Raw genomic sequence first — 18960 nt, forward strand, 5'->3', positions numbered from 1 at the left:
GCTTACCTTGTGAATTTTTGGATATCAACACTGGGATAGGGTCAAACTCATCTTCTGCCACCTTTGCAGAGCCCTCAGGAACATCAAAGCCTGATATCAGATTAGTATCTTCTGCAGTGTAAAGGAGAAACGCAGGTAGAGAAGCAAAGATAGCAGAAAAAGCATGTTAGAATTGCCAAAAATGTTAAGGTTGTTTTTTGTTTTTGTTTTGTTTTGTCTTTTAAAGTGGTTAAAAAGCAAGAGTTTAAATAAAAAGTTGAAATAAAGTTGGTAAGTCTAAGAAGGTAGTAGGGGAAGAGTCAATTAAACTCAAAAGCAAAAAAATAAAAACCAAACCCAAAACATACATGCACGTATTCAGCTGAGCCAAATAATGAGAACCAAAATAAAATTTGGCCAACCCAATGCTTTAGCAGTTAGTACATTTCCTAGCTAAGCTAGAAACATGGGTTTGAGGTTACACTGGCACGCTGCACGGCCAGCAAGGATTGGGGGACTGGGGGCGAAGGCAAAGAGGAATTAAAATGTTCCTTTGCATCATCTTATTGGTGCTTTCAAAACACGCGTACAGTTCCAGAGAGCAGTCTACCTCTTTGGTCATGGGGCTCCATATATAAAGGGGGATTTGAGCAGAAAAATGGCAGCCTGGCACACGGGAGGTGTACAAAAGATCCAAGACTGATTAGTCAGATGAGCCAAGACACGCGAGTTACTGCCCGCGGGAAAGAAGGCAAATAATGGCTTGAAATCAATGGCAGTTAGGGATTTTTTTTTTTTTTTTAAGATCCCACTAAATGCTCCTCTGCTTCTTTAAGCAACTAAGTACCTTGGAAAATCTGGTCCACAAACCCTATGTGAAGTATATTCCCTCGCTATGGCTCAGGGAATCAGAGTAAATAGGTTCATCTAAAATCCCTTTGCATGAAGTTGATAGACATCCTATTAGATTTTGGCTGTGCTGGTGAAGGAAACCCTGGGAAAACACACGGCTCTTAGGAGGATAAAGGGAAAACCACACATTTCTACAGAATGAATATGCAGAAAATCCAGGCTCATGCAAGTGGGCTTTATGGCTTGGAAGTCCTGAGTTCTTCAGCAATAAGACAAATAGCTGAACACCTTTTTGAGTCAACCAACGTTCTTTTCTGCTCTATCCATAATTGTTGCTAGCTTTGAGACAATTGAAGTTTGTAATACATTTAGCCATCTCCATCTGTAGCCATTAAGGGAAGATTGTTTAAACCTGCACTCATTTAGGCATCTTCTCAAGAAGAGAAAAATGCAAGCAAGTATGTACTTTGGGATGGGTTTCGTTAGGAGATGCGTTTTCTCTTCAGTTCACTGTTTCAGCTATTTATAGTAACACACACTATTCTGTCAGTCTCTCATCCCACACATCCAGGATTCAGTTTTTTGTTGAGTAAATGCAAAGTAATGACAACCAAGGTTCGAGGGGCTCTAATTTACAGCCCACGAAACACAATACAATCTAGCAACACATATTGTGTAAATTCTCTAGTGTGACTTGCTGAATAAGACACAGTGGTTTGGAGAGAACACCAACTCATCTCTGGATATTGTTAGTGATACAAGCGTGCACCCCATTTTTAAAATCTTTCTAAATTTATCACAGTTCCCCTGAGCCAATAGCTGACGTGATTAAGGCAGGTTTGTGGTATCAATGATATCTTGTTGCATTGAGTTCTTCAGGCTGATTATTCTTTTGCACACAGTGTACAATTCGCCTGTGCAACTTACTGCCACAGGATTCACTGAAGCAAAGAACTTGGAGAAAAAAAAAAAAAAAAAAAAAAAAAAATAAGGATTGGACAGCTATATGGATAAGGAGATCGTCCAGACCTGCTAAAATAAAGATTTTGAAGAAAAGCCACAGACAAGAGTTTTGGAAAAAGATATAAATCTTTGTGTCCAATAACCTTGATGAGGAAAGTGAGATTTCCAAGTTTGCCTCAAGGCAATGAAAATAGCATTACGTTCTGTGGCAAATCAGGCAGAATTCTCTCAATTCATTCTCTCGTTGAAGTCCAACATTGAGCTTCCATTTTGCCAAGTTCCATCACAAAATAATAGCCAGTGAACATACATTTCAAGCCATTTACTCAGAATAAAGTAGCAGGGAAGTTTACTGTTGCAATGAGCAATTAGGAGAATTGCTTGTTTAAACCCAAAAGCTTTATGAAAAATGCAATCTCATTTTAAAATGCCATTGACTGTAAAAATTGATTACATACTATTTCTACGGCACTTCCTCTAGTGACTGAACGCTTTCTATTGCCATAGGGATGCTTATCAACGGAGCTAAACAAAACTTAGTGTGAACAGACACCCAGAGGTCTAATCCAGGTTAGTATTCGCTCTTTGGGCCTGTCCTTTCAATGCAATAAACGAAGGAAAAACCCCTGTAGAGAGAGATTTACCAACCAAGATACACTCCACATTTTATTTGCATATTAGTCATGGCCTGGCATTTTTCTAATATGCTCTTGGAGCATGCACAGATGTTCCAGTGATCGCTTCAGCACAGAGCAGGAAACTGGAAGATCACAGCAGGAAAAGAACATCTTAAAACCTGTGCTTGAAGCTCTGAACTGATGAGCGACAGTGAAACATCCCAGAGCCAAATATAACGAGGACCTAATTTTCACCCACACCGATTTCACTGGAGTGGTGGATGGTGAGCAACTCTGGAAAAAATAAAAAAATCACGTCTCAAGTATCTTCAAACCCTAGTACAGATGGTAAGTGAAACGCACAAGGTCTTGCACAACACAGCAAGAGCAGAACTGGGAACAGAAACCAGATCTCCTACACCAAGGCATGCGTGTTAGCCACTAGACAATGCTCAGGTCAAGATGCACTGGCCAAGGTCCAGAATTGCAATTCTTCATAGCCACAATACGTTAGCCCACTGTTACTCTGCAGTTCAGGTTCCTCAGCCCACCTCCCACAACTATACCCCCCTAAACTTTTCAGTTTGTACATTACACTTGAACACCTAGTCGCTTTTTCCACTGAATGCATCCGACGAAGTGAGCTGTAGCTCACGAAAGCTCATGCTCCAATAAATTGGTTAGTCTCTAAGGTGCCACGAGTACTCCTTTTCTTTTTGCGAATACAGACTAACACGGCTGCTACTCTGAAACCTAGTCACTTCTGTAATTAGTGTCACTTGGTTCATGGGCTCTTTCTAGCTAAACACTTCAGGGAAGACGATATGTTCCTCAAATCTGGCAATACTAAGTCACAGAGGACTTATGCTACAAACAAACCAAACACTGGCTCTTCGAGAGGGGAAGCACAGGTTACATCATCAGGTACAGGTATGACAAAAATGCCCAATGGCAGGTTACCTTTGTGCGCTTGAGCTGAAATAGCTATAGGAGCAAACTCATCCAAGAGGTCAGCAGCGGGGTTAGAAAGCAGAGAACAGTCAAGTAGAGAATCTTCCCCAGTGAGAGAATCTGAATCCAGATTAACAGCCGTCAGGCCACAGCAACGACAGCATTAAACAGCACACACACAAGACTGTTAGGTTAATACGGTCACGCTCCTGTTACCATCCAGTTAGTATTGAAAGGGCACTTTGCAAAACCTGCATGTAGCCACATCTAATGTTATCCTGGTGGGAAAAATTTTCCACCATTAGAGAGCTTTGAAGGATCCCAAAGTGTTTTAACCACCTACATGCAGAAAACCAGATTCACCCCAGGAAAGCAGCCACCTCTGGAGTGGTGAGAGCAGCAGTCAAGTCAGAATCTTGCACAATGGAATGAGCTAGACATTAGCCAAGAGAACAGCAAAAGTCCCTCCCTCTTGCAAAAAACTCCATGGGATCTTTGGATATTGTTTAAGTCAAGACTGGAATGAGGCGGCTTTTGCTGTTGTTGGCCTGGTTTAAGGTCTTGTTGGAAAGACAGACTGTATGGTAATTATTTATTTACTTTGCAAAGGAGACAGTTGCTCATAGGAGGATTTGAAACCATGGTTTCAGGGAAGCAAGGAATTGCAAGCCTAATATTTTAGATGCAGCTGACAACCTTTTCGAGATAAATAAGTAGCTTAGCTCAACTATCTGAAGAGGCTTGTCAGCCATAGACCAAACTAGATCACATTTTTTACACAGAAATTAATTGTAAGGAACATTTCAGATATCTTAAAACTACTGATGTCCTGTGGCACGTTGGGACACTGTCAGCTGGGGCCTATCCTGAGAAGTTCTAAACATCCTGTTGAAGTCAGTGGGGCTCTGAGAAGGTGTAAGGATCCACCCGTAGGAGCAATTTTCAGGATCAGGGCTTATAGAGTAAGGAAGAGGGATGAATTGCCAATTACAGAACACAGACAAGATACAGGTGACACTGAAGACTGGCATTCATAACATCCACAGGAGATCTCAACAGGAAATTGGAAATTACCAGGGAAATTTCATATTCATATTGGCAACACACCACTAACAAGTGTCTATAACTAGAGACACATGATTTTAAGGGAAGCTAATTTTGGGGGGCGGGGGGGGGGGGGGGGGAGGGAGAAGGCGGGTCTTTTTATTCTAGTGTGAAAGAGACATTAGTGGATTAACAAACTATAAAGACATGGTCTGTCTACTAAGCAATTGGGGGTGGAGGGAAGGCGATCGCCACATGCGTAGGGATACCCGAGTTACCTTTGATCTAGTTAGCTTGCAAGCAGGGGCTAGCTACTCCACTGCATAGCCAGGGTCCCGAGCGGGCTTGCACTCAGCAACTAGCCTATGCTCCCAGTTAACTGTTATTGGCACTCGAGCTAGCTAGAACACATCCAAACACGCTGAAGTTCCCATCTCTGATTGCAGCGTAGACATACCCACAATTCTACGCCCTCAAGATCCAGAGGCCTCTCTGGACACGTGTACTGGCACAAAAAATATATATTATATAGCGTCACCCTCAGAGGACCAGCACTTGTCAGTCTATCGTAACACCTGCTCTGGAACAAAGAGAGGGTGCTGGATGAACAACCAAATGCTTCTGTAAGATTCTTCTCCAGCAGGCTAACGGTGACCTTTCACGAACTAGCTGAAATTAGCTTTATAAACTGACCATGTGTTTAAACTGCAGGGGAGGTTATGGGGAGGAGAGAAAACAGTTTAGTCAAGCGGATAAGATCTTCCTCTTCACTGTAAAGAGGTCCTACGGCTCACGCTAACGCTACCACCCATTTCAGTTTGGGGCATCTCACCAACCTGTTCTGTTGGAAGCAACTGAGTCGGTCTGGGAGGCGAGGTGCTGGGGCACTGGAGCCTCAAGGCCAGGTATGAGACTCTCAACAGCTAGGTCATCTTTTCCTTACAGGATGCACCCGCGATCAGAGCAGAGAGAAGGGAGAAGTTAGTTTTCCAAATACAGCACAGGTAGAAGCTGAGAAGGCAGTTGTCTGAATCTATAAATACCTCTTTAATACATAGAGCAGCTAGACTGGCGGGAATGTGGCAGCTTGATTTTATACTCAGGTTAGGATAACAGCAAATCACTGAAACAGACCACTCATGAATAACCCAGAGCCTTATTAGTCTTAAGTTTTTGCAAAGAAAACATCATTAAAATTCCATCGCTCTTTGGTAATAGGGGACATACAAATACCTAAGTATCCGAGTGCCTCTCAACCTTTAAATGTATTTATCCTCCCACGCTCCTTGAAGTAGGGCAGTGGTATTATCCTCATATTACAGATGGGAAACTGAGACCCAGAGAGGCTAAGTGACTTGCCCTAGGTCACAAAGAACTCTGTGGCAGGGCACGGACTTGAAAGCAAATCTCCCGAATCCAAGGCTAGTTCCCTAACCACCCCTCCTCGATAGCGTCCCTACATCCATTCCCCTCACCCAGCACACCATCCTCCCTCTACACGAGGCTCAAAGAACCCCCTCCCCAAACACCACACTGTCACAGCTCTGCCACATTGAGGACAATAGGGTAAACCTCAAGAGTTTAAAGCAGTGCTGAGCTATTCAGCTGTGACTCCCCCTGGAGTCAAGGGGCATGGTGCCTTGAGAGGCAAATCGGGCCCTTTGCACATACTCTCTTCTAAGCAAGGGGTGTTTTGTGATGGCTGCTGGCCTACCTCTCACCTATCCTAGCCCAGCAGCACAAACATGCGCAGTTGTCGTGTAAACGGGCAGGAGCAGAACATGCCACACAAATTAGTTTGTTATTTTACCATTCACAGCATCAGAGGTGCAACCGAAGGGGTCAGCTAGAGGCAGGATATCAGGGAGCAGAAGCGCAGTCTCAGGAGATTTGAGACCCTCAATCAGTTTTTCTGGGTTAAGCAGAAAAGGAAGAAAGGAAGCAGAAAAAGCAAAAAAGGGAAATAAAAGCAAAGACGTTAAACAGCTGCTCATCTGAGGAACCAATCATCTCACATTACACTCTGTTGGTTCATATTAGCATGGCTCTACGCAGGTGCAACTTATACAGCGCCCTCCAAACAAGGATCTCAAAGCACTTCACAGAAATATCTAACTGATCCATTTTACTTCTAGCTAAAGGGACACCTACAGAGGTTAAGGCCCTAATTCAGTGAGCATGTAAGCATGTGCTTAAGTACTTCACTGAACTCAGGGCCCTAAGTGACTTGACCAAGGTCACACAACAATTCAGTGGAAGAGCAGGTGTTCTAACCCCCACCACCTTGCTCTCAAATACCAGGCTATGTCGCCTCCAGGAAGTCACCATAACAAACCAAGTCTTTCAATAGCATTGAAAGCATTAAAAATCTATAAACCCATGAACTGTGAAACAGTTTAAAGCTCCCCTAACTCTTCCTATATTAGAAAGGTATTTGGTTATATATTAGAATCGTCATATAAAAAGAAAGAGGACACAGATCTTCAAACCCACCCAAGGGAGTTAGGCATACTATTTCCATTAATTATTACGAGAACTGCATACACAAATGCCTTAGGTAGCTAAATAAAAGTATTAAAAACACTACAAAGCCAAGGCTCACAGACCTAACGTTGGTTTATACAGCTGTCCAGTCACCAATAAGTTTTTTTCCAGATACCAAATAAATTTTAAATCAGACGTCGAGTTCTCGGCAATGGCATGCCTATTATTTCCATTGCTGAACAATACTGCGTTTTGGCAATTCCCAGAGGCAGGGCTACGGTAACTGGTTAGCATGGGCAGACAGGAAAGCTGGCTTGAGTTGCATTTACCTAGAAATCAACCTGGCACACGCAACTGTGGAGAATTATGGATCAGGCCCCTTTTGTGGTGTTCAGATTCGGGAGTTTGGTTTGGGCCCCATTTCTCGTTTTAGCTTTTACATTCCCCATAAAATTCGGCTCATTTTCTTAATCACTGTACAAGCCTTACAGAGCACAAGAGTTAAAAAATTACAAAGTTTGGTACTTTTAAAAATAGATCTGTAATTTCACTTATTCATATTTGAGACCCGCCTTCCCGGGGCCTGATTCCAGAAGCATTGAACCTCTGCCCTCTGAAACTCAGCCCTTTGCAGAGGATCTCTAGTTGGACACCCAAACTTTCTGAAAGCAACCTTGATTGTTTGAAACCATTCTCCTTCATCACCACCTCGACCTCTTAAATGCATCTCTGCTCCACCCTCATGTTTCTTTAGTGAAATGTGTTCCTCCTTCATTTCCGCCCCCTGACCTCAAAAGGGATCATCCATTTAATCCTCACATGCAAAAGGCTCTCTCTCTGGTCAGCCATATGGCAATAATTTTAGCAGACATGCAATCACAAACTGACTCACTGCAACATCTTCTGTGGATTATTGTGGGATGAGAGTGTTGGTGAGTTTCTAGTCACTGGGTAGCTGTCTCCTGAGAGAACGCTTGGAGTTGGAGAGAGCCGGACAACATTTTTCAAACAAAAACTGGGTTTTTTTCGATGGGAAAAAAAAACCTTTCCCTATCCCCCATCTTCCCCACAGCCCCATCAGGTTTTAAAATTTTCCATGTCAATTTGATGAAAAACTTCAGTGGTTCTTTGCCATAATTTGTTGCCTGTTTTTAATTTCTTGTTTCTTTCATTGCCAACTTTTAACGGTCAGCATGGTCACTTAGCAGTCATAAGAACTTAGCACTGGACATGCTTTTAAAGAGGACTACATCCCTTCAGAGTAGAGCTTACAATCTGAGCTAGACAAAACACATACAGGGTAGGGAGCAGGGAAAGGAAGTTCACCAGGAACGCGATTGCAGTGTCCCGTTTGTTCTAATTGAAAACATATACAGAGGGAGATTTTCGAAAGCTCCCAAGTGACTTTAGTAGCTTTCAGGCACGTGGGTGCATTTGAACAGCCCTACCCAGAGTTTCTATTTTATGTTGTACTCGGTCCTAAGTGTAAGGATTGTGAGATAAAACATGGTAATAGTACTGGTGAAAGCCAATACCTGCAGCTTGGGGACAGAGTGAGGGCTGCTTAGAAAGTGCTCAGTGACCTCTGTGTACACTGATCTATGGTTCTGCTTTAAGCAGCAGGAAACGCTGCTATATTAAAGAGGTGCTTCTCTCGGACAGTTAGAGCAGGGCAGTTTCTTTAAAACATGCTTATGAATAAACCACAAGCTTCGCTTCTTGACATCAAGATCACTCGGCACAAAACGGTTCGTGAATTCAAACTCTTCAGAGTAACTTCACCAGCATGCATTTTTGACCACAGACGCCAAAAAAAAACACCGTAACAGAAGGAAATGTTTTAGCTTAGACTACTTCCCATGCACTGATCTTAGGCAGCTGCAGTTCAAGGGTAGGTGTGCCTCGAAAGGCAGAGCTCCCTGCTCTTTTAGCCTCTCTAGTTATACTGAGCTGCTCTCCGTCCAAGGAATAAAATAATTCAAGCTAAATGCTAGTTTTTATTTCAGACAGGAAAGTTACTTCATTGGAGTGGAACTGAGGTCACTTATTGGTCGGAGCCGAGACCAGCGTTGTCAGATAACTAAGCTGAAACTGAAAAGACCATTGTGCATGAAGCAGCATTTGTGGGGAAAAAGTTAGGATGGAGATCTCAGGGCCCCATTCCATTATCCGTACAAACACGGTAGCCAAAGTACACCCGGTCTTCCACATAAATTAAGGCGGCTGCTTCTTGGGTAAGCAAATTTCATCCTCATCATCAAGCCTTCCATATATGTCTTGGGTTCCACGTGTGATGTGACAAATCAATTGCCAAACACAAACACACAATGCTTAGTGTTAGCTGCATCTTCCATTATATTGCATGGGATGGATTCTATAACCCCAGTTTTCTTTAGGCTATTTGACAGATCTGTTACTCTCCTAAACAATAAAATCTTCTCCTAGAAGATAAATAAGGGAGAGATTTTCAAAGCTACAAAACAGCAGTCAGGCACCCAACTCCTGGGGACTTTCAGAGGGAGTTTATTATTTTTGCCATCTGTGCTTTGGAAAAATCTGCCCCTAAATCTCTGAAACATAAGAGGGGGGAAGTCTATTTAAAATCTGATGAAACTTTAAATAAGTAACTAAAACGTTTGTTCTAAAGGTTTAGTTAAACATATTCTTATACTAAGGGACTAAAAAGGTAAGTTACGTTACATGAATAATAGCAAGTTTAATGTGAAAACTGAAGTCACTGAAATTTGTGTTACAGAATCAAGGCTCATTATCGCAAGCTCTATGTTAAATCCAGGTTTTTATAGCGTAGCTGAAAATTTAATGGGGATCTTTCCAACACAGCTTGCACTAGTGTAGCTAACACGCTAAAGTCCATCTGTGCCTGTTTTCACTTCTCAGGTTCTATCGCTGAAGTGTGATCTACTAAGGATATCCTTGAACAACTGCACAACTCGCACTGACTGGAACGGTGTTAGCGGTTAAGCACACCTAATTTGGCCTGTGTCCCCAAATCCATATCCTATCACGTGAATGCAAATCGGGTACTTCCGGTCTGCAGTTAGTCCATTGGCATGAATCAGGGATTTTCCCCATCTGCAACTGCTGAAGGCAAAAAAAGTTTTTCAGGCTTGTAAATTGCATCCGTGTTTGGTAATATGACCCTGGAATGTCCTGGCCAAGCAGTGAGTTTAAAGAGTGTGGTTACAAGCCCTAGGAATTAGAGGGGCTGATGGGCCTTTAAGCAGAGCAGTCCATTAGGAAGAGAGTAAAGGAGGATTCCTAAGAGACTTTCAAATTAAGCAGGGAAGGAAGAAAAACTAAACCAAACCGCACCACACTTCTCTACTATGGTCCACGATAGTTCAATACCACTCTGAACAATCAGGCTGCAACATCTCAAAGCCAAGATCTCTACAGCCGGGCACTGCAAGCTACAGGTACGTTACTCACTCTTGTACCATGGAGGAAAAGCAAAAAGAAATACAATTCAACAGAGCACAGACCTTTCCTTCCGGTGTCAACTGAGAAAGAAAAACAAGGTTGTAAAAATCCTGCCAAGTCAACTGTGACACCGCGGGGTGAGGGTGGGGGAATAACTGAAGTATATGTAGAGTAGTCACTCAGGAAGATTTCTTCCTATTGATCAATCAAGTACTAAAGATGAAAGGAAAACTTCTGATTCTTCAGCCTCAGAAGGTTCTGACTAATCAAAGGATGGGCCTGGACTTTAATGCTCCTAATGGAGTTTCTGCAGACCTGAATATATATTTGATATTACAGAACAAAAAGAGAAATTCGGTGATTTAAAAAAAAAAAAAAAAAAAAGATTTTATGTTATAAGAAATTAGCAGAGTGATGTGTAATAAATAGGAAGCAGGTCCTTAGCTATGGAAGGTGGGTTTTTTCAGTCTCCTAGGGGGCTTAGTACAGGTCACTAAGCTTTTAATGAGAACTGAGCAGCCAAGTCCCTTAGGCCTGACCTACACAGTGTTTGTACTGATATAACTATGTTGGGCGGGGGCGCAATTTCTCTACTAGAATAGTTACACTGGTACAACCCCAGTGTAGATGCACTTACACCAGTATGAAGGTGCTTTACATCAATACAGCCTATTCCCACAGAGGAAGGGGGAAATAAGCTATACCAATAGAAGGCATCTTTATACAAGAGTAACTGCCCGAACTAGGGTGGTTGTACTCCCTTATCGTACCAGGATATCACTACCACATCTGTGTTTAGATAAGGCTTTAAGCAGCTTTGAAAGGCTGCTCCCTGTGCTTTTGGCTCCAGGTTTGCCAACTCTAGCAAGTCTCACGATTCTTGGCATTTTTTCATGCTCCTGGAGTCTTGTCATTGCAGGTCTCTCAACTCAAGGTTCAAAACCTAGAGAGCAAATAAGAAGAACCCAACATTTGTTATTGTTTAAAAATCTCATGATTTTAAAGCCAATCCTGATTTTGTGCATGGGCGTGCGCAACTCTTGATTTGTCCCCACACTGGGGTTGGCAGTACGCAACTGCAATTCAGCTGCTAGCTAGCTGTATCGTCTCCGAACAGTGCCGATGGCCACGGTGATACTGTTGCTTTGACACACCTCTTGGGACAAGAAAATAAAGTCAGGGAAGAGAGCCTGCCTGCTGATTTGAAAGAGTTATTTGTAAGCCTCCAAGAGATGTACAATAGGTAATTTCTCTTTAAAAAGCAACGCTGCTTGTTGGGCCATATGGGAATCTTAATTAACACTGAGGATCCGTTCTGCTCATGGACATAGATGGCACCGGTATTCTCTCTCTCTGCCTACTTTTCCCTACCACTCTTGCCTATTTAGATTGTAAGCTTTTTGGGGCAGGGACTCTCTCCTACTAGGTCTTCTATAGTACCTGGTACAACAGAACCCTGGTAGCAGTTGAGGCCTGTAGGCATTACTATAAATATGTATCTAAGGGCAGAATTTGGTTCGGTGTCATTGGGGGTGGGGTGGGGGTGAGTTATTGTATGAAATTAAAGCTATGCAGACAGACACATTATCCTTCATGGATGGACAGCTCTCTTCTATTCCCAGGATAGAGGGTACTTAAGAGGGGCACAGTGACGGAAGATAAAGGCTGAAGTCCATCAATGCCCACTATCCTGGAGTCCTAAGAAGTCAACCAGGCATAGAATAATGGGGGGGGGGGGGAGGGAAGTGCAGCTCCCCCTTCTCTTCTGTAAGCACAGGTAGGCTACCCCTGCTCTCTCCACCTGGACTGTTCCTTGGGAACTCTCCCTCTTGTTTCAATCTACTGTAACCACTGACCTGACCCGACCCTAACAGATCGTTCAACTCCACAGAGGAAGGAGAAAATAAGCCAGGATCCCTGCCAGTACAGCATGGCTGGGGGTGGTAAATTAATTTTGGAGGAGAAACTCGATTCAACCCATGCCTGTGACTAACAATTACCCTGCCTAAATTTCTAGTCCCATTCATGCCTGCAAGAGACCACTGATAACCAGGTGACTGTGTATTTCAGTCCTGAATTACTGTAGCTTGGATTGGGTCAGTGTGACCCGAGACATTGAATCTCTTACACCGATCACTGCGACCGGTCAAAATGTTTTGTTCAAACCACTGCCCTCCCTTGCAATGAAAAGTAGCCTTAAAAAAAAAAAAAATCATTTTGTTCCCTTGGAATTTTTTCATTCTTTTGATGACAAACAAGAAACCCCAAAAGTCTTCAGTTTCCATTTTATCAGTTCCTGTTTCCCCTCACATGCCAGCACTCCCCCCTTACCCTTTTTTCAGTGCCAAAATTGCAGGGGTGGGGGGAAACTAGAGAGAAAGGGGAAAACAACAAAACAACAAAATTTGGAGAAGTATTTCAGTAGCCTCCTATTTCACATATTCATAAACACTTGTACATCTGGGTATGTGCCTTCAGTAAAGATATGGGTAAACATTCCAATATGCCCGAATATTGTGTGACTATGGAACTAAGGCCCCCATTCAGGTGCTTACATTTAAAGCCTCTCCAGAAGTTTGTCCCTATTCAGCAAAGAACTTGACTGTTCACATGCTTAAAATCAAGCATGTGCATAACTACTTTGCGAAAGCGAGTCTCAAGGGCTGTTTTGGAACTGATCGTTAGCAAAAGAGAAAGATGCATAAACTCAAACTGTATATACAGGTCACATGTAAAAAAACGGATGTAAGGTTATTGCAGAAGAGGATTTTTTCTTTTTTCCCCCCAAATGAAGCAAAATCTGCCTTCAAGTTCCATAACTCAGTTTAATTTATGGCTTCCAGACTCTCTTGTGCAAAAATTCACTTCCAATAATACAGTGGCTACTTGTTCACTGTAAGCTAGATTTGTACTGATAGGAATCGAACAGCCACACGCAGCAGAAAAATTAGCATTCTGATCAACCGCTCCATTATGATTAATCAGCAGTGAAGCCTAGAATAAGCTTATTAAGAAAAACTTGGCTCACTTCCCGACACAGGCACAAAGAAAAACGTTTTCGGCATGAATATTTCATTTTCCAGTATTTTAACAGATGTTTTGCTTATTTTTATACCTCGCTTGCCAGCCTCTCTTACCAGTTACATTTCCATTAGTGATTGCGCAGAATAAAAAGGGATGTGTTAAAGCAAATCCAATTTCCACTGGACTGTTGCTTTAATTTTTATCTCAGTTTCTCCATTGGACGCTGTTCCCCATTTTCCCTAGAACTATTCCTAATTTGAGGTAACGTTCTTAATGTTAAGTTATTGAAATGAAAACAAAACCCTGCCACTAGGAGACTGTGCATCTCCGGGGCTGATCTGTGAGAGAAGATAAGAGTACATTACACTGGCTGTCTAAGGCTCTCTCTTCACTGCAGGGTTAACTCAGGTGATCAGAATCCGAGTTAACCGAGCCCAGGTGGGAGCAGCTGCGCTGTAAAGCCCTACTCGATTTACTGGGTCCTCCCTGTTGCTGCATTCCCGTGTGTGTGTGTGTGTGTGTGTGTGTGTGTGTCAGTCACTGGGATGTCCGGGGCACATCCCATTATTCACTGAGCTACAGTGAGCTGAGCCACTCTGTGATTCTTTCCCAGTGAATTGTGGGAGAACTGGTCTGTCCTTCCGGGAACACAGAAAAATTGCAGGAAAGTGTTGGGGGACTATAAGGACTCAAGCAGCTTAGCCTACATCTTCACTGCAAAGTGCGCTCATTCCAGCCCACGTGAAAGCAGGACCCGGACCCTAACCCTCAGCGGCTATGTCTACACTGCATCTGGGAGCAAAGCTCCCAGCCCAGGTCCACAAACTTGGGCTAGCACACTAAAAATAGCTACATAAATATTGAGGAGATGTCGTGGCTTGGGCTGGTGTTGTCAAGCCCTCCCCACCCCCAGACCCAAGCCACAAGGTGTACACAACATGAGCCCCACCAACACAAGTCTGTGGACCTGGGCTGGGACGCTCATTCCCAGATACAGTGTAGACACATCAGCCTGGCCAGCTAGTTTGGGTTTAAAGCACCACCCAACTCAGGGGAGAGAGTTTGTGGTGTGAATGGGAGGGGGATTAGGGGCAACATCTGAAGAAGCAGCGAAGTCTGCGGTGAAGACAGACCCTAAGCGAGTTATTCCTGCAGCACAAGTGGAAGAGGCTCATGCTTTTAGTGCCGAAGGCCTCTGACCAAAATCGACTGATGGGCCAAGGAAGCAAGGTGGTTAAAACAAATCTTCTACAGCTGGACAATACTTGCTGTACTCTCCCTCCTTCCCACCCCTTTTGGAAAAAAATTTAGCAGACATTAATTTAAAGCAAATATTTATCAAGTGGCTGTGCTCTGCAACGGACCCTCACCAGAGAAGTTAAACGAACGCAGTACAAAGTATGTAACCAGAATCTCTTACGGTCAAATAAGGAGTTTCTAAAGCAATTTGTCCATGCACATTTAAAGAGATTTATACACAAACAGATGCCTACAGGTAGCGCAAGTCTGGCTCTTCTTGGCAAAAGGGACTCTATAAAACGGTTGTCTTCCAGCTAGATGTATCCACTCCCCTCGCGCCTGAGCCACCTATGCTTACTTAGCAGACGTGTGTTTGCAAGAAGCACTGCAAAGGCAATACAGGTATGGGAGATCAAGCAAGGCATGTCCTGCCTGATGGATCGTGGAAGTTACCAGCCAAGTTCAATTCCAGAATTCTCTTCACTGCTGACTTTAGAGACACGGGCTGCCATCTCCATTTTCAAATCGCAGGACGAGTGTGTACCGGAAGCGGTTAGAAAAAAAAATTCCAGAAACATGTGACCTGGGCACATTTGCCATCTAAGTCAGAGAGAAGAAGTCACTGCCGTCTGAAGGTAACCGTTCCAGGAGCTTGAATCCTGCAAACACTTACACCTATAACTTCCTATGTGCATGCAATGGATTAGTGAAGGCAGGTGCGGGCTGTAGCTTTAAATATATGCCATATATGGGGATAGCACAATCCAACAGATCAGAAACTACAGACAATCCCTTCTCTGATTATCGTCACCCAAGGGCAGGGTTGGAAGGCAATTTCCTCGTAATGGTTTCTATAAAGAGGCTTAAGAGCTGCCTGGAGCCAAGTCTACCAATGCTGCTTGCTGCATGGAAATTCAATACGCAATATGAAAAAGAGCTGGCTCAGCATGCTAGCCCCCGCCGTTTGTGTTGTGCGTACTGGGCAGGGAGTTTTGCAACTGCTTCAGGCTGACAGGCCAAGAAAGCAAAATGCTTCCAATAGCATTTGGAAAAAAAGGAAAACGCAAGGGGATCCCCTAATAGAATGGGGTATCAACTCTTGACGTGCGCTCATTTAGGGGAGGCAGGGTTTGGGAAAGTATCTATTTCTGTTGCTGCATTAAGGTTGCATGGCCCAAAATTTAAGCCCTGAAAGTGACCCAAAAGCATGAGCTGCCACAGCTTGAGCTGTAGCGCCAGGATCTGTAGTTGGGCACTGCAGCCTCACATCCTCTGTGGATTGGGCAGAGACAGGGATCTAGAATCCAGACTGACCAGTGGGTTACACAGCAACCAAGGGGCACATCTGTACAGGAGAACTAGTGCTAACCAATGAGCCAAAAGGAATCAACTGTCTCGTGGCGAAGGTTCCAAGTTTAATACCTAGAAGTCTGAGACTGATCTAAAATAGCCTTAGAAAGTATGATTAAATACCCGAGTATTCTTTAAATTATTGTATACACTGAACCCTTACATACATTAGAGAGAAAAATTCCGTTAGTAGTAGTAATATCTCAATAGCACCCAAGGATTGAATCAGGAATCACTACTCCATTGTATATCCATCCCCCAACACCTACACCCACCCAGCAGGGCCAATTTCCAAAAGGTGAGGAGCATCTGTCACTCACTACATCCTGCAGGCTTTTGATATCGGCCCCAATTTTCAAGTTTCCCAAGGCATAAATCTGAAAGTGACAAATATTTCTATTAAAACACCACATTCTGTTCTGATTACCTGGTGTGTCGGATAATGGAAGAGGAATGAAAGGATCAGGCATAGCCAGAAGCGGAGGGCTAGTGTCCAGACTCAGAATGTCTTTTGTTTTTTCAGCTGGAGAGGCAGCAAGAAACAAGAGGAGACAGAGAAAGAAAAAGCAAAAAAAATGTCAAGCAGAGAAGGTGCAGCGCTGAGACACAGATCGATCTTAACAGATTTAAAACCAGGCCTGGGGAAACCAGCTTATTTGGTTATGGAAAAAGTTAGTAATAAGACCTCCATGGAGCAGATCCATTGCGCTTTTAATTCATACATCTCGAAGTGCTTTACAAAAGAGCTATTATTCCCATTTCACAGATGGGGAAACTGAGGCACAGAGCGATGAAGCGACTTGCCCAAGGTCACCCAGCATCGGAGCTGGGAATAGAACCCTACTCTGCTGAACCCCAATCCAGTGCCAAAACCATTGAACCTGACTGCTCCCGCCCCAGAATCCACCCTATTAGGCATCATGTACTTCAGTACAGACGTACTGACAAACGCAAGCAAATTCACTAGCACTCCCTCCTTCGCGCACACTTAAGAGGAAAGAAGGAGAAGAGATGGAAGTTTCCAATCCCTGAGGAAGCACCAACAAAAACTTCTGTGAGGCATGCCCAAAACAAAAAACAGATCTTAGTGCAGGGAAGAGTCTATAGGAAACCTTATAGAGCACAAAAGCCAAAGAGATCCACAGAACAATGCCAGTTATTTATTTGTATTGTAGTAGCCCAGATAAGGGCTGTACAAATTGAGGAGAGTTTCTCTCCTGAAGAGCTTACGTTCTGTAGCTAGAAGACGAAAAGGTGGGAGAAGGGAAGTTATTATCCAAGTTGTACTGATGGAGGAAATGAAGTAAAGAAAGAAAAAATTGCCCAATATCTGCGCAGCAGCAGAGATGGGAATTAAACCAAGGTCTCCTGAGTCCCTGTTCAGTGCCTTACCCACAAGACCCTGCTTCCTCTTGTAATATTAATACTAAGCTTGTCCATAACACTTTTCAGCAAAGTATTTCCAATGCTGTAGAGCAGTGATTCTCAACCGTGGTCCACCACTTGTTCAGGGAAAGCCCCTAGCACGCCGGGCTGGTTTGTTTACCTGCCGCGTCCGCAGGTTCGGCCAATCGCAGCTCCTACTGGCCGTGGTTCGTCGCTCCAGGCCAATGGGGGCTGTGGGAAGCAGCGCGGGCCGAGGGACGTGCTGGCCGCTCTTTCTGCAGCCCCCATTGGCCTGGAGTGGCAAACCGCAGTCAGTGGGAGCCACGATCAGCTGAACCTGCGGACACGGCACGTAAACAAACCGGCCCGGCGCGCCAGGGGCTTTCCCTGCACAAGCGGTGGACCACAGTTGGAACCACTGCTGTAGAGAAAACGTTGAGCCAACACCTCCCAACCCTTCGAAGTGGGAGAATATTACACTCATACTTGTGTTCAGAGGGCTGAGCAAGCTACAGCGTTATGGGAAAAAGGTCTAGAAACTTGTGGCCCAATGGGAATTAAAGACACTTTGTACCTGGAATGACAAGGCCTTATCGGATGTGTGTTAGGGCATTTAAATAATAAACTTAGAGGACCAGCACCTCAATTAGTATCTCTCTGTTAAAGTCGATTCAGCGACACTGATGGAATGGACACCAGCAGCAAATCTGACCCATATTGTGTCGAGTGGCTAGGGAACATTAGCTAGAAGAGCTATGGAAGCTTTAGTGAGTTAGCAGGTACAAGCCACTGCAAAGCTACTGAGCTCTATTATAAGCTTCTCTAAGTTCCACTTATATTTAGAAGTCATCTTAAAATGGATTTCTTCGTTTTCTCCTTCTGAGTAATTAAGATTCTAGGGTGATCTAAAATCTGACCCAGCCCCATAGTCCGGTTCTCTGATTAGCACATTACACATGCTCACAGCTAATTTACGACGCAGAATGACTGCCTGCTCTCCTGCAAGCTTGCTGACCCCTGTGGAAGTTTTAACCCAACAAATCCAGGTTTTAAATGGTAAAAAGGTCAGCGCGGAGGCCGGGGGCGCTGAAATGCTGAGCTAAACATTTTGTTTTGGGTCGCTGTGGGTATTTTCCAGGTGCCCCCATGGCTGAAAAAAAAGTGACAAGATGTGCAGTAGCATCCAGCCAGAGATTTCTGAGCTTGAAGAAACTGGGTTGGGTTTTACTTGAGAGCAAGAGAAACCAAATTTTAACGAGGCCCTGATCCTGCAACAGCCGCCATTTGGGCGCCTGCGCGGAACCCAGCGGTGCTCCACACCAGGCTCCACGCACCCAGATGTGGTTGCAGGACCAGGTCCTAAGGAATTGCTGATCTGTGGAATCCATGCTCATACCGTCAGTTCCCACTTTCTGCATCCACCACGTAGTTTACATACTGTACTTAAGCAACCGTGCGCTCCTTCTCTGCAGCAGGGAAAGGTGTTCCCCGCCCACATACTTTTCTTTACCTTTGCTAAGTGCAATCAGCATTTTTCCCTTCATCCCATAGCAGAATGATGCCGTCAGCCTTGCCTCCTTGACAGTCTAGACAAGAGAAGACTGGCGCGGGGCGGGGAGAATAACAGTCT

At 44.0% G+C, this 18960-nt stretch overlaps 1 protein-coding gene across 32 annotated transcripts in view; it reads right to left on the reverse strand.

Moving 5' to 3' along the window:
- AAK1 (AP2 associated kinase 1) overlaps positions 1–18960 on the reverse strand; it is a 126703-nt gene that overhangs the window by 17472 nt on the left and 90271 nt on the right. For 6 of the 32 annotated variants that reach the window (XM_037886532.2, XM_037886531.2, XM_043536345.1 and 3 more), the window contains exons 17-21: positions 16372–16467; positions 6217–6318; positions 5243–5344; positions 3372–3482; positions 7–111 (exon numbers count right to left, since the gene is read on the reverse strand). The exons of 7 other annotated variants lie outside the window; for them this stretch is intronic. In XM_037886532.2, coding sequence (XP_037742460.1) covers positions 7–111; positions 3372–3482; positions 5243–5344; positions 6217–6318; positions 16372–16467 — 516 coding nt within the window. Of the gene's footprint in view, positions 1–6; positions 112–3371; positions 3483–5242; positions 5345–6216; positions 6319–16371; positions 16468–17085; positions 17184–18960 lie in introns of those variants that run through there. 19 more of the 32 variants (XM_043536355.1, XM_043536352.1, XM_043536368.1 and 16 more) reach the window with 8 other exon arrangements.

This window comes from Chelonia mydas, chromosome 26, assembly GCF_015237465.2.
Source record: "Chelonia mydas isolate rCheMyd1 chromosome 26, rCheMyd1.pri.v2, whole genome shotgun sequence".
Lineage (NCBI taxonomy): Eukaryota > Metazoa > Chordata > Testudines > Cheloniidae > Chelonia > Chelonia mydas.